At 44.4% G+C, this 22,848-nt stretch overlaps 2 protein-coding genes across 2 annotated transcripts; one reads left to right on the top strand and one right to left on the bottom strand.

Moving 5' to 3' along the window:
- Positions 1 to 220: 220 nt before the first annotated feature.
- On the top strand, positions 221 to 3,214 carry tsn (translin). The gene is made up of 6 exons (XM_015001450.2): positions 221 to 440; positions 685 to 778; positions 871 to 967; positions 1,217 to 1,332; positions 1,421 to 1,500; positions 2,052 to 3,214. Exons 1-6 carry the CDS (start codon positions 375 to 377, stop codon positions 2,280 to 2,282), a joined length of 684 nt encoding a protein of 227 aa, XP_014856936.1. The 5' UTR covers positions 221 to 374; the 3' UTR covers positions 2,283 to 3,214.
- A 57-nt stretch (positions 3,215 to 3,271) lies between these two features.
- On the bottom strand, positions 3,272 to 20,697 carry arhgef49 (Rho guanine nucleotide exchange factor 49). The gene is made up of 6 exons (XM_015001447.2): positions 19,039 to 20,697; positions 12,334 to 12,535; positions 10,265 to 10,484; positions 7,979 to 8,568; positions 7,016 to 7,161; positions 3,272 to 6,719 (listed from the first exon to the last, which is right to left on the bottom strand). The coding sequence occupies exons 1-6, from the start codon at positions 20,640 to 20,642 to the stop codon at positions 5,894 to 5,896; spliced, it is 3,588 nt and encodes a 1,195-aa protein (XP_014856933.2). The 5' UTR covers positions 20,643 to 20,697; the 3' UTR covers positions 3,272 to 5,893.
- Positions 20,698 to 22,848: the final 2,151 nt, after the last annotated feature.

The following is a 22,848-nucleotide window of genomic DNA, read 5'->3' on the forward strand; positions in this document are numbered from 1 at the left end:
CGTTACACTTCACATATAACACCGAATTTATGTATAAAACTGATCCAATTCCATACATGAAATCTGATCATCATCATTAGTAATAGTAATAGTTTATTTTAACACTTAAACTCGGTTTCATTGTTAAAGAAAATGTACCTTCATTGAGTTAACTAGTCCAACCTCAACAGCTGCAGTCAAGTTTCGTACTTTATTATTATTTTTTATACAGAAAACGCAGGGTGACGTCATCTCCACGCGCTGACTTAAGCAGACCTGACGGTGGGCTTGCACTGCACGTTGATGCTGGGACTTATTAGCGGCTAGCTGCTGATTTTTATTTTTTCCTTTGGCGCTTTTTGTTTTTTATCTGGTAATTCCTCAAGGATCCGAACATGTCTGTGACTGAAATGTTCAGCTACATCCAGGGCTTCTTGAGCGCCGACCAGGACGTCAGAGAGGTATGACCGAAGCTGCTATCAACATTAGCGCCCCCACACCGTTAGCTGCTAAGCTAACCTGTTTCCCCGAATTGACTGTCTCTCTGCAACTGAACACAACAGAAATGTAGTGTTCACCACTACGTCACTTTAAAACTACTCTCTTCTGTGTTTCTTATTGGTTTATATTAATTCGTATATATTTATTTTCTTCATGTTTGACGCTGCTGTACTTGTGTCCATCTTTACAATTTATTTGTCACAGGATATTCGTAAGGTGGTCCAGAATTTGGAGCAGACAGCCAGGGAAATCCTTACGGTGCTTCAAAGTGTTCACCAGCCGTCTGGGTTCAAAGAGAGTGAGTTTTGGAGAAAATTTGCAATGCCATGCTAGTTTCTTGTTGAAAACTATGTTGAATGTCTTAAAGCCATTTTTTTTCTCCCTTTTAAGTTCCCAGTAAATGTGCCAGGGCACGGGAGTTGTTCTGCACCGTCAGGACGCACATGGCTGAGCTCAAAACCAAATTTCCTGCTGAGCAGTATTACAGGTAGGATTCACTTTGGACACAATACATATAATTAGGAAAAAAAGCATTTCATTGTGTAGGTTTTTTTTTTTTAAATTAAACATACACTGCAAGAAATTTCTAAAAGTTTTTGCTTTTCATCTCTTGCACAGGTAGTGTTTATAAGATGTAGTCTTACATTTGTTTTTTTTAATGATATTTAGAACCTTCCTTTGTTTCCACCTGTATACCTGTGAACCCATAACATTTTAATTTCATTCGTCTGTCCAGGTTCCATGAACACTGGCGGTTTGTCCTGCAGCGTTTGGTCTTCTTGGCGGCCTTTGTCGTCTACCTGGAAAGTGAAGCCCTCGTCACGCGTGAGGAGGTGGCTCAGATACTTGGAAGTAGGCGCCTTGTTCTCTTCTAGAGCCACGTTTTTATAAGCGAGAAGGTCCGCCTAACTCTCCCCCTCCTCCCCCATCTCTCTGGCAGTTGAAGTTGTGCGAGAGAAGGGCTTTCACCTGGATGTTGAAGATTTCCTGGCAGGAGTGCTGATAATGGCCAGTGAACTGGTGAGTGGTGTGCTGCTAACGTCCACAGTGTTTTGTCAATTTCGACTCACAACTACAGACTTGTGAGTCGCAGTAGTTGCATTGAGTTAAATGATCAAAGTCAAGAAATGTGTAAAGAATAAATTGAGCACAAGGCAGCTGAAAGTTGCCAAATAGTGATGGTGATGATGATGCATACGTGCATAAAACAATGGCCACCCAAGAAAAGTAACAGTAGCAATGTCTTCAGCTCACATGTGATTTTTATAAGATGGAGATTTATATTGTGAGCTGTAGCTTTAAGACCTAGTATACCGGAACTCATTTCAGGGATTTATAAGCCCTCTGAGGTGAACCAAGTCTGTCTATAAACTAGCTCTATAATTCTTCTAATGGGAAGTACATAGTTGTTGGAGAAATCAGGTAAATAATAATAATCTAACAGTTGTATACTTTGCAGATAATTTTCATAAGATCAAATTTCTGTATTTACTTTGTCCTATTTATCCCAGTGTTTGTAGGCAGGTTTTGAAACTCAGTAGCTTCATGTTGAACTTGTTTTGCTCCTGCAGTCGCGGTTGGCGGTGAACAGCGTCACAGCGGGAGACTACGGCCGGCCGCTCCGCATCTCGAACTTCATCAACGAGCTGGACTCGGGCTTCCGCCTGCTCAACCTGAAGAACGACCCGCTGAGGAAGCGCTACGACGGCCTGAAGTACGACGTGAAGAAGATCGAAGAGGTGGTCTACGACCTGTCCATCCGCGGCCTGGCGAAGGAGCCCGAGTCCGGCGGAGACAAGTAGAACGAGGAGCGTCGTTGGTTTGCTGTTGGAGCAGGAAGGAGGGCGGGGGTGTGTTGGCAGCTGCTTCCTGCTGCGGGACCTTCTGCATGCAGGTTGGGTTGGAGACTTGGAGATCTGGAAAGTCAGAGATCCGGGGATCTGCCCGAGGTCCCCAGCAGCGCGACGGTGTGTCTGTGTATGCGTGCGAGTGTTTCAGCATGTATTTGTGCAAATGCATGCGGGAGCGGTGGTTCAGAAGGATGTCAGTCTGTCAGAAAGGCAGCAGAGGCAGTAAGAGGATCTCGGCGTTCTCCATTCAGAAGTTTAAGATTAAAGGTTATGTTTGTTGCAAGTTTTGGAAACATGTTCCTGTGTTACAGCGTCATTGTATTTCACTGTTCATTTGGATTTGCAGCATGACCCTGTTTGGGAAGACTGTCAGAGATATTGTTTGAGTGTTTCAATCTTTTTTTTTTCTGTTATGTTCTATTTCGCTTGTCAAAATGTTAAATTTGTAAAATAAAAATGCTGTTCACTAGGTGATTTAATCAGATGGAGTCTCTGTAAGGTTCAAAAGTTACAAGTTTAAAAATTAGGGTCCACTAAGACGGTCAACTTTCTTGTCAGAATTTTTTTGTTCAAATTCTGATTGTTGATTTGTACTTTTTATGAGACTCAAGGAGTGAAAAGCCAAAGAAACGACAGTGTTGCACTTCACCGTAAAATAAGAACAAACTGTGATTCATTAAATAACCTGTATTTACGAACCTTTTTGAAACTGTGCCAGTTGACTGTTTAGCCATTTCTGTTTGGTGTTGGGATGAAGTGGGGAAAAAATTGTCTTTTCATGGCTTATGTTTTTTTTTTTTAAAGGTTCATTTTTTTATTGTCTGTAGTGGAACAAGATTGTTTTCTATGAAAAGAAAATAAAGTTTCTCATCCTGTGCTTCAAAGTGTTACAACATTTTATGTGTTTCTCCTCAGAGGTAAAAAGAAAAACAAGAAAAAAGTGTTTAAAATCTTTTTTTAATATAATTCACAATATATTACACTAGAGAAATAATACATAAGATGTTTCAAATCAAAAGGGGAAAGTAAATAAACCATATACAGGTGTTTTCTTTGAGATTTTTTTTTTTTGTCCTCCCAACAGCAAATGAGCCTCAGTGTGGAGTCGAGCAGCTCTGCCCTCCAAAACACAGTGATATGTTCTTCTTGATGCTACTTCATAGTAAACATAACAGCAATAGTCTTAAATTATCGGCGTGACCGGCTTTGTCTCGATGTGCCCAGTCAACCCAGTATCAACCAATGAAGGAACACATTTCACCAGCAGTTATACTGGAGAGTAAAATCTTTCACTTAAATATAAAGTGCTTCAAACTAAAGCCTTCAGAAGTAAAAACACACTGGTTAAAAACACTAAAAAAAGAAGGCAGTTCACTGTAAGAGGAATAATTATATTGCCTGTGAGTGCAGACGGAGGGCAGGCTCGTCTGTTCGGTGGAGATCAATGCTACTGCGGTAAGATTGCGAATTTGTCAGTCTTCGTCTAACAGTAATAAAGTAGAAAGGCACAACAGCTCATTGCTGGTCTCAGAACACAGTTAATAACCTGTCATGGTGACATGATCGGGACGCTCTCTCCCAGCCTTGGGGTCGTCAGGTGAGCAGAGTTTTTCAGCCTTCGTAGAGAATGCTTACCTTTTACAACAATGAGACAATTAGACATGATCCGACTAACCGAGATGGGTCACTTCTTGAAAACGAAATGGTAAATTGTGACTTTTTCTTTTTTCCTATCTACAATCATAATTTTGTAAAGTGTAAGACTGCAATACTTAAGGACTTTGGTTTTCAGGATCTAAGAGTGCAATTCTTTCTCCATGAACTTTTTAAAACAGCTGAGGAAAATATTTGAATTATTTAGTGACAAAAACAAATGAAAGCACCTATTATAGTTTCAACCAACGCAGCTGCCGATGCACTGAGTACATGGATGAAAAACTCTGCCCTTGACACAACGAGGCCGACTAGTACCAGAGATGCACCGTTTTGTGGCCGACATACAATCCCCAGCATTTGTAAAGCTTTGAAATGCCTTTAGCCATTTTACACAAATTAAATTTCTTAAAGAACAGAATTCAATATATTTTATTATCCATCCTATATTTGGGCAGGGGGAACTGCCACGCCATGTGTGACAGAGAAGTCACAGAAAAGCAGGAGTGTACGATTTTAAAATGACATAAAACTCACGGAGTCGACAATTTGAACAATTTTCAGCATCTTGTATTTGTGATTAGCATGGCTAGCAGTACAAAAATAAACAGATTCTTGAATTTCTAAAAGGCAGCCAACATTTTTAAATCCTGCGTAATCCATCACATTACACAAAGCAACTTTGTGGTAAAATGCTCAGCCTTCCTGTTATCTGATGAAAGTCTTGCTCTCTCAGGGCCTGAATGAATCATAAAATTGTCTCACAATATCATAGAAATAAATGTATTCTTATTAAATAGACTTTTCCCCCTATCACTAAATTTTGAACGCCTCAGATCCTGAAAACAGATGAAGTGTATTTATACCAGCAGCACTGAGGTGTGGTGCATTCAAGTGACAGAAAAAAACATTGGATATTTGAGAATCAACGAGTTCAAAATGAACTAATTCAGATCGGCACCCTGAATTTCTTGGTGCATCTCTGACTAGTGGTGTACGCTATCCACAAAACACAATTTTTAAAAATTGATTTCATGACAACAGGATGATTTCGGTTTTAAAGACGAAAACAGAGGCTTTCTTGGAGCCGCAATAACGAAGCGATGCGTCAATCATCAAACTGCCTTACACAGATGTCAGAGGCTCGGTGAACCTGCCTAGTAACATAAAACAGAAGGACCGACTGCAGATTGAGTGGGAATTAACTGCATAAAAAGTAGCTACTTTGTGAAACTGGCTGAGATTATTGCTGTTCCGTGAAATCCCATTGATAGACAGATATGTTAAAGGTCTGTTCTCAGCCCGATGGAGAGGCTCTGCTCAACTGCATCTCTGGCAGTGAAAGTTGTTATGCCGCCTACAGACAGTAGAGGGCAGCACACAAAGATAAAAGGGCAGTGACAACAAAACGTAAACCACTGAAAAACAAAAAGAAAAACAAGAAAAACCCGAAGAAATCTTTACCGTCTCTTACCAAAAATGTCTGCAATCCTCACTGTCTCGTATAAAAATGACATAACAGTTTGTTTTTTTTCTTTTTGCAGCCAGTCATGTTCAGTCATGCTATTCGTCAAACACACCTTTAGGTACTCAACAGTCTTTACAATCAAGGCTTTCAAGAACAGCCCAAGTATTTTTTGGTCGTTCAAAAAAACTGGTATTTTTCTCTCTTTTTTTTTGTAACAGCTTCAAAATTAAATCTACATACAATTATATGGCGCACTTACTGCTTCATAGGAAAAAAAGTGCTTGGTTTTCTCACACACAATGTGAGACAGATTGTGTGATTGTTTACTGAAATCTAACACGTCAGAACGGCGGTGTTACTCAGGAGATGTCGCAATCGGGTTTCTGGAGTTGAGAGACTTTGGGTTATTTACAGTGGAACAACGATGTGGTGGAGGCTAGCCTCAGGAACGCGTCTGGTTGGCGTTGATCATGATGTTTGGCAGAGCGTTGCGCCTTTTCCTCCAGGTGCCCAAGTCTCGGGCGTACCTCTTCATCTGATGGAACCACTGCTGGGTGCGGGATTTGTCCGAGGCACGGAAAACAAACGACTCCCGCCGGATGTCGAGGACCTCGAAGGTGTCCTCGCAGTCCGGATCTGACGACACCACACAGTTTGCGAGGCGGATCGGCTCTCTCAGCACCGCAAACTTCCCGCTGCTCTTGTCCTTGATTAAGACCAATACTCCGTCTCGAACGCTCTCCCCCATGCCTTCCCCCTGCCGTCCGACGTCGGTGGCCTGCCCTGGGGAGTCGCCGCCCTTCTGTGTCCTCACCATCAGTAGACTCTGCACGTTTTGGAACTTGAGGGCCTTGCTGCCCTTTTTCAGCCACTGGCCGTCTGCCGGCTGGGACAGCTGGAGAGGTCCCTCCATGACGAACCGGGTGTTTTCTCTCGCCCAACCCACGGTCTTCATCGACACCTCTCGCATCTCGATGTTGATGACCTCCCGGTTCTTGCGGCTGTCGCGGCGGAACGAGCGCAGGGACCATGTGACGCCATTACCCTCCTGCTTGGTCTTCATGTTGATGTGCTCCAGATGGGACTCCACTCGACTCTTGGCCTCCCGGAGGCGCGCGTAGTCCGGGTGGCATTCAGGAGTGACCTTAATGATGCGGCTCAACAAAAGCGGGTACTTAGTGACGCGCTGGAGCGGCGCCATGAGGAAAGAGCGCAAGTTCATGCGACGCAATGCCGTGTTGTCGTTCTGGGAAACATCCAGGAATATTCTGAAACGAGAAAGAGGGGGTGGGGGGGGGTTTGTACAGCCATCGCATGTCTTGGGAAAATTAAAACTTTATTAATGGGTGTTATAGAAGAGCCAGAGATGCGGTTCTGTCTGAAAACATGAATCATTGCCGCTTAGCTCTCAAAATAGACCTTCCTCTGAATAAGTGATAACTCACTGTCCTATCCATTAAGAATTACACAGAGCAGCTGTGGCAGAAACAGGAGAAAGCTCCCAGAGCAGCTTTTCCATCGTACAGCCCAGCAGGGAGAACGGCTATGGGTCGTCGTTAAGTACCTGAGCAGCTCTTTCTCTTTCTCCAGAGTGTTGAGCATGTTGACCGAGGTGGACTGCTGTAGGCAGTAGGTCTGGAAGGCAGGGAGCATGTTGACGAACTCCAGGAAGATTTCTCCAATGTATACGGTCAGCAGGTCGTCGTCACCCTGGAAACAAACCACGCACACGCAAGTCAAATGAAAAGCCACTGCTGTCGCAGACTCTAAGTCATCCAGTCACCCAGAGCCTGACCAGCAGGTGGACGTAAGTGTGGCTAGTTCATGACGAACATAACCAAATCCTTCACCCGCTACACCGAAAGGAGAAAAATATAATTCGAAGGATTTGGAACCATCAAGAGGCCTTTGCACAACATATTGCGACTATAACCAATTTATATTCCCATCAAAGCCTTCTGGAATGAAATCTTTAAGTGCCTAAAGATTCCCACTCTCTGTACACCTTGAGTTTTTTTGTTGCTGAAAGTACACCTGGGCTAGTGGTTCTGTGTTTAGCTGTCTTTTCCCTGTATGGAAGATTTGATGCTACAAACTTTGTCTTCTCTCCTTACTTTTCCTTTTCCCCTCTGGAGATGCATTGAATTTAATATTATTCAATTAAAGTAGGTGATATCTACAACTGACAAACAAGTTCCCAAAAAGGTCTTTATAGATAGTGGAAACTACAGAAGAGTTGTAAATCAACAAAAACAGCAGCTTGCAGGGAATCACTGAAGTTGCCAGATTTAAAAGGGGTAAAAGTGAACAAAGTGTTGCAAACCCGGTGCTGGAGATACAGGAGAAAAACCTGAGTGAAGTTCCATCTAACAGCACCAGGGTTGTTTTGGTTGAAACAGTTGAGGCGTCACAATAAAACTGCACCTACGTACATTTGCATATTTAGATTTTTGCTTGTGGTTGCGAAGGGTTGATGCGATGAAGTTGTGGACGTCGTTTGCGTGTTCATAAGAGATAAGAAGGTCACCTGGTCAAAGGCCTGATCGATGCTGTCCTGCAGGTGTTCGGTGAATCGGTCGTTGACGTCTATGAGCTCCTGAACGTTGCCGAACACCACGGCTAGCTGCTCGGCCGTCAGCAGCCCGGCGCTCTGCATGGGGCAGTAGAACTCCTCCTTGATGATCCGCAGGTCCTCGCCGTAGCTCGACTCGGTGTTCAGGAACTCCAGGATGGCCTCCTTGCGCTCGGTCCGCAGCTTGGAGCAGCGCTCGCACATGCGCTCCCCCCGCTCTTTGGAGACGCCGTCCCTCTGTCCGCAGTCGGGGCAGGGCCTCTGGGATTCCCACGCCCTCAGAGAGGCGGACGGCCTCTTCCAGGTGCGGGACAGGCCCGGGCCGATGCCGCTGTCCACCCGCTCCACCTCTGCCCCCCTGGTTCTGCGGTAGCGCCGTGGCTCGCGGTCCTCTTCGTCCCGCTCGTCGCTCAGGCCCACCACGCCGCTGTCTGAGCTCAGGCTGCTGATGGTGCTCCAGCGGTGCTGCCCGCAGCGGGTCACGCCCAGAACCGCCTGGCGCTCCTCGCCCGGCGGCTCAGAGTGGCCGCGGATTGCTGCTGGTGCTGGAAGGAAGAAATTACAGTACTCTTTAGGAACGATATTTTTAAGTTAACTACCTGGTAATATCATAGTGCTGACTCCTGCAAGCATAATAGACTCAGATTACATTCAGACAGTAGTGTCCAGACGAAAAAACTATTACAGATATATTTCTATAACAGGTAGATCCTCAGCCCTCCAGTGGAAACTTAACCTTTGGCCATATGGATAAAAAAAGTCAATACCATTGTGCATCGACACGTATCGACAGACTGAAGGAGTCTAAGTTCTTAAATATCTCCTGTAAGCTTGCTTTGGCAAACAAACAAAAATGAAAGAGTGATATTTTTTACTGCCAAGAAAATAAATGTACTCTTGATTTTCTATTTCAAGGTCATCTCAACATCCGGTGTGCCGTATTGACTGGGATTCGAACATTCTGTGGCTAAGAGCTTCGATTGATGGAGAGGAACAGTAAATGTACAGGGGGGGAGGTGAGCGACCGGATGGAAAAGTCGAAATATTTGGATGAGTAAGCACTGAATTCCTTAAGAGACGCTAAGACAAATCAGAAGAGGGCAGTAACCGAGGAATACAGCTTCCCCGAACGAGACGAGGGGTGAAACGGGGACGCAGAACGTCACACAGTCAGCTCAAATAAAAGACCGAGCCGAGGTTTTGGAAGTGGCAGTGGGTTGTTTCTACACCAAAGATAAATCGACTCTGAAAGTCAGTGAACCCTCGATGATGTAACTGACGTCAAGGGCAGACAGTGGGAATTCATGAGGGCTGACATAAAAACAGGACGCAGTATCATGACAGCACACACTGCCTGGAAATTCTTACATAACCATTGAAAAAAAAGAAAGAAAGCAGGCCACAACTCTAGTGTCTGACAGTCGCCATCGATTACTCTCTGTCTGTGACATTTACGCATCGTACAATCGAAGAAAAAGCCAGGAATGCTCTAAATATAATCAGTGTTACGCAAACTGAGCCTTCGCACCCCCGGCGGGTAAATAACTACATTTTTGACGTCAGTAAAGACATTGAAGTTTGTCAATTAAAATTGTAGCTATTAAAAAAGATTCCTAATAAAGATATAGTCCTGATTACGCCATCTACTGTCTTCAAAATCAACTAAAACTGACAAGCTGGATATTATATCTCTAATTTCTTACCTCAGCCTCCTTCAACCCTCATCTCTTACACCAACCCCTTTGAATCCTTAGTCCTTAAGCCTCAAATCCTCATCCTTTACTCCTTCAACCATAATTCCTCATCTCTTATGCCAACTCCAGTCAACTCTCACTCCTTATCCCTTACTCGTTCAACCCTCATCTTTTACCCCAACCTCCTCAAACCCTCATTCTTCATCTCAGTCTCATTCAGCCCTCTTCCATGATTCCTTCTTCTGACCTACATCAACATTCATCCCTTATCTCAACCTCATCCCAAACTCCTTCTTCACTACCCCTTTAGCCCTTATGCATAGCACTTTCACCCATCATCCTGGCACATCTACCTTCTTCATATCTAAGCTTTACTTCCTTAATCCCTCATTACCACTTATGTCCTCAACCCAATCTCCATTTTCGCTTGTTGCCTCCTTCATAGCTAGTCCCATCATTCTTCATCCCTTAGCCCAACCTACTTTTACCCTCACCCACAACTCCCTGAGACCTAACAACCTCATTGCTCCATTTGGTCTTTACTTACCACTGTCTCTGTCTCTGTCCCTGTCCCTATCTCGGCGGTGGCTATGGATCCGGGCAGCGGCGGCGATCTTCATTTCCAGCTGTTTGCGTTTGGAGGCGTCCGCCGGCATGGGATCGCTGTAGTGGGGCCGGAGGCGGCACTCACGCTGCGCCCTCACCGTCTCCGCCTGCTCGTAGGCTGCGTCCGAACTGGAGCGCCTGCAACCCAGGCCCACGTGCTGCTTCATGGAAAGGACACGAGGATCAATGGGATGGTCACATCTCTTCGGCAACAGGTGAAATGGAGCAGTAGTTCTTGTGTGCATTCAGGAACATCCTAATATATATGCAATACAACCAGAAACTTGGTGTTTTTCAGTCATTCAATTCAAAAAGTGACTCTTACTGCACAGATTCATTACAATTATCCACTCAACGTTTGGTCAGGGCTTCATTTGCATGAATTATTTATTCAGGCGATCAGCTTTTGGTCTAGTTGAGGTGCTGATAAGTCCCAAACAGGCATTGCTTCACAATTCTCTCAAGACTGCAGTTATCCCTCTTGCATCTCTTTTGCTTTTGCCCCAGGGCAGCTGTGGGTCACAGTAGTAGCTGAATGTGTGTGTGACTCAGAGAATGACCGAACGTAGTGTAAAGTACTTTGGATTCCTCTGCACTAGTTAAAGCTCTATACAAGTACAAGACCTTTACCATTTGTCAACCTCACTTTTCCTTCAGCTAAAGTTTCCCTTATTATGTTTGGGTGCAGAGCTCTGCGAAGGCCCAGCCATTTCTGAAATAAGCTGTCTGCTGGACGACGGTGAGGTCAGCAGTCTTCCCCCATGATGGCGTAGATCAATAATGCCACATTCAAGTGTTCAGGCTGAATATTCTCATTTTCTGAGAAATTGCATTTTGGGTTTCCATTAGCTGCTCCCCAACGGAAATGGATGTTTGAATCGTATCGCTGTGTGCAATGAATATATATTTGTCTGTGGAGAGAGTCTTCCTCTGCGGCGTCACCACGTTTTGCTGTGATGGTGGCGTTACATAACAGCTCTAACTTATCCCTCTGATCCCGGCTGGCAGGAGTGACAGGAATCCAAATTTCATTCCCAGACGCAAAATGAACTGTCTGGCAAAGACTGTAAGAACACATAAAACAATGCTCTTATCACTATTTGAAATCAAACTGCCTTAAAGATAAAAAATGAAAACAGTCGCTGAGTGAGAGTCTCCTGGGCTTTTCTTTAGGTGATGAGAGGAATTCCCAAAACAAAGCACAATCAAGAGACGACCCGAGGAGCAAAGTTCAGCCCTGCTTATCTCAGGAATGGGTGGATGGATGACACTGGCTTCACATCTACAGCTCTGACAGCTACCTGCTGAACGTGACAGGAAAGGGGCACCCAGGTCTTTCACATCAGAGAGCTGCGGTACAGACAGAGCTAGCTGTGATCAGGTAAAGACGAAGAAGAATAATTAATATTCCACCGAGCGATCAAACAGCAGCCATTGCTTTGGGAACGCAGGGGCAAGCTAAGCTGCAGAAATCTGAGATGGAAATTGAGAGAAAAACGTGCCTCGACATCTGTTCGCTAATAAAACTACCTCCAGACACGCAGCATGGGAGAAGTGAGACGGGGAAATCCTTCCGATCTGCAGATGCGGCGAGGGGCTCGATGCTAGCCGCGGCCAAAAGGGACGAAGAGGCGACTTGTCGGTAGCAACCCCGGCGCCGGAGGGGCGTCCTAATCCTGCCTTTTATTCCTTCCTGAGACCGCGAGCCGCAGCTGCAGCTGGAGGACGGAGCGCTGCACGCTTACTCTTGTCTGAGACGAAATACCTCTGCATAAAAAAGATCCAGGAGAAATGTGCATATGTGTGCGCGTGTGTCGCAGTCTCCTTGCTCGTCCCAGCCATCCCTGAATACCAATAGATCTGAGAGAGCTTCTGCTTTTTTTTTTTTTTTTTTTTTTTTTTGCTGCAGAACGACGTCGGCGAGCGGCAGATGTGGGAGATGCACGCAAATAACATCTCAAAAGCAGATAACACAACAACAGCAACAACAACAAAATGAAAGGTCCTTACGCATTCTCCAGCCTCTTCCCTTTCTCCTGCCGCTTCTCCTGCAGGCGCCTCGTCGCCAGCCTCGGCTCTGCAGGCCGTTGTCGGCGTTGCCATGGCAACGGCGAGAGGCTGACAGTCGGGAGAGGGGGCGGTGATGTCACAGCCTCCGTCCCGGTCACCTGACAGCTTGACTGGGGCCTCGGCGGAGATCTCTGCACTGCAGCTGGCGAGGCGATGGGGGGACGAAGGGGGGGAGAGGAAGACGGAGGTAAAGAGGGATGGATGGATGAGGAAGAAGAGGATTTGAATGTGGAATAAAAGGAGGAAATTGAGGGTGGGAGGGGGGCGAAAGGCATCAAAAAAAAACAAAAAACCAGTGAGCATGCAGCAGAGAGAGGAGGGCTGGGATTATCATTCTGGAGAAATGCTTGTCAGCAAACAGCTTCCTTGTCATTCTTTCCTGCACACACACACACACACACACACACACACACACACACACACACACACACACACACACACACACACACACACACCCTCTGCTCCCCTGCTGAGTCGACTGTCCTCCACACCCATCCTCCTCCTCTTCTTCCATCCAAACCCCCAAACACCTCGATCAATACCCTGCTCTCCTCCTCCGCCTCATAGGGATAGTAATTAGGGACATCAGTGCATATTAACACCTGAACCCCGGGACCACATGGGTAATTCCTGCATGCAAGAACAGACCTTCCCATCATTCATCCTTTTGTCTGATAACTGGACAGCTATACGGTCACCACACACAACCATTAGCGGCTCTGATGCATCCTCACCAAAAAATAACAAACAAATAAAAAAAAAGCTAAACAGCTGAGCTGAAATTACTCTGCAAATGTTCATGTACCTAATACGAAACATAATCCTCCAAAAGAATCTGCAATCTATAAATCTTTACACACTTTGGTATATTTTAACCACAAATCCTAACGTATGTTTGGGGTTTTATGTAATCAACCTAGAAATCGTGACGTATAGTTGTAAAGAGGAATCAAAGGATGGAAACAAAAACTCGTCTGCTAATAAGAGTCAGCGTTCGCTGCAGCCACATCTGTAATTATTTTATCTTTACCTGCTTTGCACAACTAGAGACAGAAACTCTTCCTTTCAGCTCCAGTTTGGTCAATTTTAACAATTTCTTATAGTTTTTTTTCCCCCCAGAAAAAAATGTGTTGTATTTACTGTTTGTACTGATTTGTATTTATTGACTAAATGTGTGTACTAAAGTCATTTGACCTTGTCTTGTATTAACTTTGTTTGCTTTTAGCAACACAAATTTCACATTGGATGAAAAACAGCCATTTGGTCAATCCTGTCACATTTACAGAAATGTTCATCAGTGTGCATTGTCTCTCCCAAATCAATTAGTACATTTCAAATTCCAATTGAATATTGAGCATCAATGTTCAAGTCTTGCTCTAGGTTCTCAACTGGATTGAGATCAGGACTTTGACTGGGCCATTCTGTCAGTAAAATGCACTAAGTTAGGGTTTAGTGACTTTTTTTGCACTGGATTTTGTTCACGGGAATCAGATTTCAGATATTTGCTTGTAAAAAAACAATAAAGAAAAACTCCAAATTCTTTATTCTTTTTGTATTGATTCCTTCATAACCTAAAATGTCCTTATAATAAATTGAAGTTAGCAATAGAAAATACTGACATGAACTGTAACAAAGCCTCCCTTTCTCTCTCTTCATCCCTGATTTGCATATTTTTGTATAATTTATGTGTCGGTTTTAGCAATTCTGCAGAAAAAAAACATATTTTTAATGTCTATGTTTTATCTTGAGTGGATGTCTGCAGATTTTTCACTAAAACTACCAGCTTACACATTTAACGAAGCTATTATTAAATGTGTAAGCTCCATAGTAAATAACTATCAATTAACGGAGCCATAAAATAATGCACACGTCTTTAAATTCTGCTTGTAGCATCATTCTCAACTCTACATCGCACTAGCTTATTGATCTGGTTCTCCAAACCCTGGTGAGCTTTTGTGATCCAGAAGTCACGACCGCAGAGGAAGATATTGTTTCAATTCTTGTAAGGGAAAGGAAAAAAAATCCCCTCTGACATATTATTTTAGAGATTTCTGTACTACTTAAATTAAGACTTGTTTGTGTTTCTAAACAGATCAGCAGCCAGAGTCGACTCAGTGGTACAGACCATAATGAATTCTAAGAAATGCCTGTGCCCTGAAGATGTAAATACTTTAAAAATGGGCTTTCTTTCTCAGTATTGAGGTAGTTTAGTCATGTGGTTTGCATCCTACGGCTAAATAAATGGATGCATCTGAGAGCCGATCAGAGACTAAATGTGAAAGTGAAGATAAATAATAGATGCCTAAGACAGCCACTGCTGAAAGAAAACTATAAGTCTACACAGGAGTAGCTCAGATATTAAAAAAAAAAGTATTTATATTGCTCAATCCAGTCCAGTGTCAGAGTGACTGAAAATCCTGATTGATGTAAATTTTGTGATCTGTAGCCGCCCATTTCGGTCTTGAAATGAAATGTATTTATTTCAAACTGGTGAAATAATAATAAAAAAGAAATTAAACAAAAAAACATAATAATAATCAAACATAAAAAAACATTTTTATAATCGATTACTAAATTAGTTGACTATTATTTCAGCAATTGATTCATCACGATTAATGCAATGAATCGTTTCAGCCCTACAATGAAGTTTGTGGTTTTAACGTACCGAAGTGAAAAAGTGAAACGCTGTGAAAACCTTTGTGAGACACAGCAGCACATTTCCAAAATATATGGAGCAACGGTCTACTTTATCACTTTGGTTTTTACCCCCTTTTCTTAATTTTAATTTTTATCATTTTACTTTCAGAACCAAGGTTTTAACTTCCGTCCACATCAGAGATATTGGTGCGTCTTTAAATCACAGGTTAAATCTACATATTAACACAATCTGCTCCTAGACTCTTCTCTTTTCTGGTCCGCGGTATGAAAACATTTTTCACTCAACTACACCCGACCCGCACTTTCTCCGTTATCTAATCGAAAACGGCAAGCGCAGCACAGAGAAGGCGCCCAATCGTCTTAATCAAGCCAGACCCAACGTGGCAGAAAGCCCACCGGCGGCCCCGAGGACGCAGCTCGGACGAGTCCAGTCGGTTCAAACTGTGGTTAAAAAGGCCTCTTCCTCTCTCTCTCTCTCCCCAACGCGCTGGATTAGCTGTCACAACCTGGATGATGCATGGGGAGCAATAACCTATGGCTTAATTCATCAGGAAATCGCTGTTTGTGATGGATCGCCTCTCAGCGCGCCGCGATGTGACAACAAAATTAGGCGGGCTGTCATTTTACCCGAAGCACGTATCGCCCAAATGAATCCAATATCTTTCTCTTTAAGTGGTGACGTCTACCGGCGATGAATAAAGAGGAAGCACATAAACCGCAGACACGCCGTTTCAGTTTCACGCTATACTCAGCCTACGCGTTTTCATGGCGGTGTACGGTTTCCCCAGCGGTGCGGTTCTAATGCGTTAATCCATCTGAAGCCTGTAATAACCCTCCCAGGTAGAACAACATGCTTATTGCAGGGATTCTGCAAGCTGGAGGACTGTTATTCTCTGAACGCACAATGTGCTGCATGATACGCCTGAACAAAGAGGCTTATGGGTGAAAGCCAAACACCGCAGGGCGCAGGAGACCACAAAGAAGACTGCCATGTTTAATTAATAAATCTTCAAGTTTTGAAACGTGCCCTGAGCCTCAGGTTTGAGTTTAAACCACAAGAGAGCCGAGTGTGTTGGATTCTTTTTTGGTTTTTTTCCCCCCCAACATAAAAGAAGAATTCGGTCGGAACAAGCAGAGCTGACTCTGAGCTGCTGCATGTCAGCGGGCTCCGCTGAGTGGGTGAATTCATCAGCCACCTGGCTCAGGAAGCAACTGCAATTCTTTTTTTTTAGAGAGAGAAACTTCTGAGTGGAACGTAATATCGTGATGCGGTTCTCCTCATCAGTCTCTGGTGGGCATATCTGTGATTTTCATGCCACTATTTCAAAAAAAGCCATCACTCGAACTATTACGCACTGATTGCGTACAACTGTGATCGTTTCCGCCGCTCTCCCCGAACCTTAATCAGGCCAGTGCTCCTTGATCTTAAAGCATCAGATAAGCTTTATTGTGGTTTCGAAGCAAATTGCCAGCTCTCCAACAATCAGCCTCACAGGGCCACAAATCACAGGACTCCTTGTCTCATTAAAACAACAGCGAGAAGTGATTTTGAGTCAGTCAGACCAAAACGGACTTTGTGACAAGCAAGATGCTATGAGTAGTGGAAAAGTAACAGTACACATCATCCTAAACACACTATCTCCCAGTGAGGCCTGGTAGCGGCAGAACTGTGCTACGGCAGGCACCGCAGCTGGAGCTGATGGGAAGATGGATGGAGTTAAAGTCGAGACCGCGGCAGAGGTGCGCCTTGCAGTTTCTCCAAGTTTTGCTTGGCTATGAGCAAGATGAAAACCAGCGTCTTTTCTGTGCTTCGGTTCACAGAGAGGGTCTGAGTGGAACGACTGCTTCACAGAGGCGTGAACTCTGTTTTACCCTCCCGTGGTCTTAGAAGAAGAAGAGAAAGAAGTTTTATCTACACAGCACTTTTTCAGCAACAAGACAAATTAGACGACAATCAACACAAGCACAGCAAAATAAAAACTACACTTTAAAATGTTCCAGTTGTTCTAGGTGGCTAAGTAGATGGTCCTTTCTGAGTTTGTTCTAGATGAGTAAAGTATAAAGCTAAATGTTGGTTCCCCATGTTCGATTCTTGTTCTGGATTGCTAAGTGCTCCAAAATGTATAAATCAACAGGAGTCTCTCAGGTCTTGCTCCGATATTAAAAGCATAATTTAAGTCTAATTGGTGTGACGCTCTGAGACACTCTAAGCGACCCCGGCTGGACCTCGCACAGGGCAGAAAGCTTGTGGGGTCAAATTGACCTCATCTCCTGAACCCACAGGAGGACTAAGTTTTAAATTTTACCCGACTGCTAACGTTTGACCGTGACGTCACTTCAAAGCTATGAAGCTTACTGGAAATTGCCTGCGCTGTAAACAACTGTCCTCCACTGGGAAAAGAGAAGTACCAACATTGTTAATGTTAATTCAATAATCGGAAGCGTGGCCGACACAGAACGAACGTCTTTGCTGCCATTACATCTTCTTGTTCTGTAGAAATCCAAGTGAATGGGTGAAAGCTCAGACAGAGCAGTCAAGCGATATTTTAAACAAGCAGAAAAACGCAGGAAGGTAATAGCCAGGCTCGTTGGTTACGCACATTGATAAAAAAAATACAGCTGTAGACCTATACATTTATTTTCAAATGCTCTGTGTGCACAAAGTCTTCCACAGCAGGTATTTTACTGCTGCCATCACACAACATAGCCTCAGACATCCATCATTCCTCCTAGCTGAGCAGACAAAGAGGAGACAGTGAGTGAAGAGTCTTGACAGCCAGGTAAATATGCACTATATCTCCCATCTATCACAGGCTACGGCTGAGACTCAGCTTTTATTACTGAACAGGCCAAACTTAGCAGCTCCTCCATGCTCAAAATAAACAAATAGCTCAATAAATACAGGCCTAACTAGCAAGACAATGTGGTAAATGATGCCATCATCCTGTTTGCCCTTGATTGGGATGAACTACAATGGATACATTCATCTATCCAGCCAACAGCTGACACAGAGAGAGAGAGGAGCGGCAGGGAAACAGTGAGTCTGCAGAGGTACGGCTGGTCCTCCGGTCTGCGGTGCCTCATGTCAGCCTCCCGCCCACAGCCCCGTCTGCACAGCCAACCCTGTTAACTCTGACAGCTGTTAGCACAATAACTGAGATAAATCGATATCGAGACGGCGCGCGCGGCCTCAAGCAGATGGAGGTGCATGTTCTGCATAGCACACAAACATGCTGCTGTGTGCGTTTGGCTCAGTAATGAAGCTAAGATCGCCGCTGCATCAGCTACAAGGCTCGGGCAAAACAATGAATTTTCCAGCTAAGCGGTGCAAAATGTTTAATGTAAAAACCTAAAATAATTTTTACAGGAATAATAAAATGATGGTCCTAGATTGAAAATGTAAGGTTAAAAATTAAATATTATCTTTCACTTACAGTGGTAAATTTTAATTGTTTGTTAAAATCAAGTTTAAGTGATTTTTATTACGATATAAAAGCATGGTAAAGGAGAAAGTTTTGAGCGTTTCTGGCTTTAAATGAATGAAAATTTACTGTGTCAAATGGGATGTAGAATTTTTTTTTACAATCATATAATTTAGTCAGTCCCTGTGCAGTACCATGCCAGGCCAGCAGGGTGCAGTAGACCTGCAACGTGTTTGGGTAAGTTACCACCATGTGAACAGATGTTTCGTTAAAGACAACTGAAAAATGTAGTTGATAAAAACAATAAATACTTTAAAATAGTGCTTTAACTTTAGTTTTCAAAACAGAATTTTACATTTTATTTGAGCATGAAAAGAAGGTCTACTTTTAATTTAAACATTATTAATAAAAAAAAGTTTTTTTTTTATCAAAGTGCTGGATATATTTCTCAAACATAACATGATGTTGGGAAGAATAAACCGTTAGTATTTTAGCTCTGCTGAGTCAATAGTTCAATCAAAACCTTAACAAGATGAGCCACATGCTGTAAATCTGCCTGACTAACCTTTTCTTGATGAGGTCCAGTGCAGATCCGATGAGCCCATCCCTCATCTTATATATCTTGGCTCCATACTTCGACAGGTCCGTGCCCTCCAGAAGCAGCGCCGGGCAGCAGCTGGACGGACGCTCCCAGTTCTCTCTGCTGGCAGGGAAGGGAACTGACCCAGCTGGTTCCAGACTGCTCCTCCTGCGCCTGGCGCTCCCTTCGTCTCCTCCTACAACAATGGCTTTGTCCTGGGCTTGGACTGTGGAAGCCTGGGGCTGAAGGGGCGAACGTGGGGACGGGCCCGTTCGGATGGGGGAGTTCCTGCTGGTGACAGAGCTGCAGGGGAATGTGGAAGCGGTGGTGCTGTTACTGGTCGTCGTGATTGAAGCAGGTTTCTCTGCAGAGGGGGCGGTTTGCGGGGCCTCGTCGGTTCTAGCTACACCTACGCCTTCTTCACCTCCAGAATTACCTTTCTGAACTCCACCAGGTCCAAGCAGAGGCTCAGTCTGATCAGAAAAGGATTCATTATTTTGCACTAGGTGTTGGTCACCTCCCGTAGACTCCTCACTTTGCTTTCCCTCCTTCTGCCTCATTCTCTTAAACTCCTCAAATGTTGGGATGTACAGTCGCCCCACAGGAGGTCTACGACGCTCACAGACAGACTCTGTCCCACTTGGGTTCCCTGCAATGTTGTCTGTTGTGTAGGACGTCTGGGCTACTTTTGCGCTGGACTGAGAGCTTTGGATGGTCAGGTTGGGGCTGCTGTTCTGCCGCCTGAGCTGTAAGCGCCTCAAAACTTCCTGCTTGATCTCCTCTGGAGATGTACGCATTGTGCACGTCGGCCTAGACCCTGTTGAGATTCCCTGATGCGCACCTTCTCGTTCACTGGCAACAGCATTTGGGTTCACCTGAGGCCGCATCGGGAGAGGCCTCAGAGGCTCAACAGAGGATCTTGCACTCTGCAGACGGAGTTTCTCCCTCAGTTCCTTCCTTGTATCCCATTCATCAACACCACCTGGAAGCAGCAGCTGGGGAAAGAGAGGCAGATCCTTTCTGGGCAGCCCATGTCGAGGAAAGAATGCCAAACTCTCTGCGTTGGGTACCAGCCCATGGGCACCGAGCACGGATCCATCCGGAGGTCCGTCGTACCAGTGGGTAGAAGAGGTGTACCGCAAAATAAACTCGCTGTCCACGCTCCTGCAAGGTGCAGCACTGAGTGCACACAAGCCAGGATCTCCTATGGCGCTCCAGTTCAGGTTCTCCATACTCCTGTAAGGCCTGCTGCCAGTAGTTCCAGTGTTGATGCAGGAGCCCCGGACCGTCCCCTGTCCTCGCTCTACCCCCAGAGCTCCCTGACGGCTGGAGCAATACCTCAACCCCAAGTTGGTGAGCAAGGTGCTGCTGTTGCACCTGGCCATCAGCGGGTACGACAGAGCGTGGAAGGGCCTGTGGCGGGGGAACGAGCTCAAGGGGTCTGGGGACAGAGGGAGGTTGGCGATGCAGGGCTCCATGTCGATCCTGAGGTGCAGGGGAGAGCTGCAGCCAGCAGGAGAGCTGGCGGAGAGTGCAACAGGGGAAGTGGAGGGGTAGTCACATGGTGGGGGAAGCTTCACGTCTGGCATGGCTGTGGGCAGAGAAAGAGGCCCTCAGACGCATAGCAGGCAGGTAGCAAGTATGGCCGCCTGCAGGGGCAAAAGCACATGATGAAGATTATGAGGATGTTTCCAAAAAACTTCCTTAACACTAATATGCTAAATACCGCTTCAAATTTTCACATTTTCTCATCGTACTTCATGTATTTTATGCAACAGACCAACAGATTTGCAGATCAATATGAAGTGAAGGGATCATTACACATAGTCAGCTCCATCCAATCTAAGGCAAACTGAACGGATAACAACTGTGCGCATTGACTTTTAAATCTCATCACAAATGTGCAAAGGGTTTAAGTCTGGACTTTGACTGGACCATTCTAACACGTCAATATCCTTTGATCTAAATGATGTCAATCTAGCTCTCGGTTGTCCTGTATGAGCTACAGATCTCTGCAGCTCTGTGATGCAACACATCACATCTTGCTAGGCGTACAGCTGTGCCGTATTTTTTCGTCTTTAAGTGATGGATTAAGCTATTAAATATTTAAAAGTTGGAAAGTTGTATGAATCTAACTCTAACAATTATTGTAATTCTACAGGAAATTGGTTGCACTAAATTTAATTTAAGGGAATAAGAGTATCAAACTGGAGCAATATACTACAAATTTCCTTTCAATTTGACGTTTCACCACATTGTGTCAGTCTGTCACATCAAATCTGAAAAAACAGACTAAAGTTTGTGGATGTGAGATCAATAAATGTGGATAAAGTTGAAGGCTTTTGATTACTTTTACTGCGAAATGCACTTGTGCTCAATTTTTCAGATGTTGGCATTGATGACAAGGATCTGTCAGTGTTCTTCCGCAACCAGGTGGACAACAGCACCATGAATATTGCATAACCACAGTCCAGGAGACAGAAATGTTGCCCCTTACGCGTGTCTCTTCCACCAAAGCAATCACATTCATTTTGTATAAATGGCGCCCTGTCTACCCCCCTACGGGTTTTTTTTTTCCTTTCCTCTCTCTCTCTCCTTCTGCAGCTGGAATAATAATAGAGGGATTATTGCTCTGCTTGCCAGGCTATTAAAACATGACGATGGAGAAACAGATACAAAGAGACAGATAGTGCGAGACGGAGCTGCTACAGGAGACAAAGATGGGACGGAGAAAAGAGGGGGAAATGAATGCGACGTTAAAAGAAAGCAGTAAGCTGAATGGACAGTAATGAAGATAGCTGCTCGGCAGACTCTGGCCGCTCTTTCCCTCTGACTAATCATACAGCAGTTGGATATTAGCAGCCGAAAGAGCGGACAAGATGGTACAGGGTGTACTTTGACTCTTCCTTTCTTTGAGTACAGATTGCATGTTGACCACTCGGCCCAAACCTCCTCCATCATCCAGGGCTCATATTCTGTCTGCCACATTCAGCAGAGCCTGATGAAGGACGCGATTATGAAGCAGGGCCGATGCGTCATGCGAAAAGTAAAATTCAAATATCGTCCGCAGACTCTAATGCCCCACTAAAACAGGCGGCGCATAGCCTCTGTAGGCTGAACTAATAGACGCATTGTAATTCCTTACATGGACGGAGGCAAGCACAGTTGTGATCAGAGTCAATTAGTGGGGGCGGTTTCCCTCAAATGTCATTTCCGAGCTGCTTACTGAATTAAATTAGCTAATAAACAGAAAGCCAGGACCCTAATTTATTGATTCTGAAACCAAGACTCGTGCTGCAGTTGGGAAACGCACTCATTTAGCATTTAGGAAGTTATACATAACAGTACTTTTAAGTGCCTGCATTCAACGCGCCTCCTGAAGACCTGCTGGTATTCAGATCCTCTACGAAGCAACGCTGACAGCGAGAAGTGAGACTCGGTTGGAATCTTTTAAATTGGTACTTCACCTGGTTTGAAAATCTTTTGGTAACACTTTATTGGAAGGGGTGTGCATAAGACTGTCATAAACATGAAGAAGTCCGCATTAATGTTTGTGACTGTTGACATGAAGTGTCATTCAGTAAATAATGACACTTTTAATTAACTTTTAATTCCAATTTTTATGGACCTTTGCATTAAAAGGCTCATTATTGACCAAATGATGCAAAGTTTCCACTTTTATTGGACTTTTAATACAACTGTTAGGGCAACTTTGCATTAAAAATGTAATTATTTACCAAATGACATTTTATGTCAACAGTTATACATATTCATAAGACTCCTTCATGTTTATGA

Source organism: Poecilia mexicana, unplaced genomic scaffold, assembly GCF_051168715.1.
Source record: "Poecilia mexicana isolate PSO_F unplaced genomic scaffold, ASM5116871v1 scaffold_2, whole genome shotgun sequence".
Classification (NCBI taxonomy): Eukaryota; Metazoa; Chordata; class Actinopteri; order Cyprinodontiformes; family Poeciliidae; genus Poecilia; species Poecilia mexicana.

Excerpts from the sequence above, each read along its gene's own strand:
- tsn (XM_015001450.2), top strand. The coding sequence starts at position 375 with ATGTCTGTGACTGAAATGTTCAGCTACATCCAGGGCTTCTTGAGCGCC. Across the intron at positions 441-684 it reads CCGACCAGGACGTCAGAGAG|GATATTCGTAAGGTGGTCCA; the intron begins GTATGACCGAAG and ends TATTTGTCACAG. Across the intron at positions 1,333-1,420 it reads GGTGGCTCAGATACTTGGAA|TTGAAGTTGTGCGAGAGAAG; the intron begins GTAGGCGCCTTG and ends TCTCTCTGGCAG.
- arhgef49 (XM_015001447.2), bottom strand. The coding sequence starts at position 20,642 with ATGCCAGACGTGAAGCTTCCCCCACCATGTGACTACCCCTCCACTTCC. Across the intron at positions 12,536-19,038 it reads CTGGACCTCATCAAGAAAAG|CTGCAGTGCAGAGATCTCCG; the intron begins GTTAGTCAGGCA and ends TCGCCTCGCCAG. Across the intron at positions 10,485-12,333 it reads GGGAAGAGGCTGGAGAATGC|CAGCACGTGGGCCTGGGTTG; the intron begins GTAAGGACCTTT and ends CTTTCCATGAAG.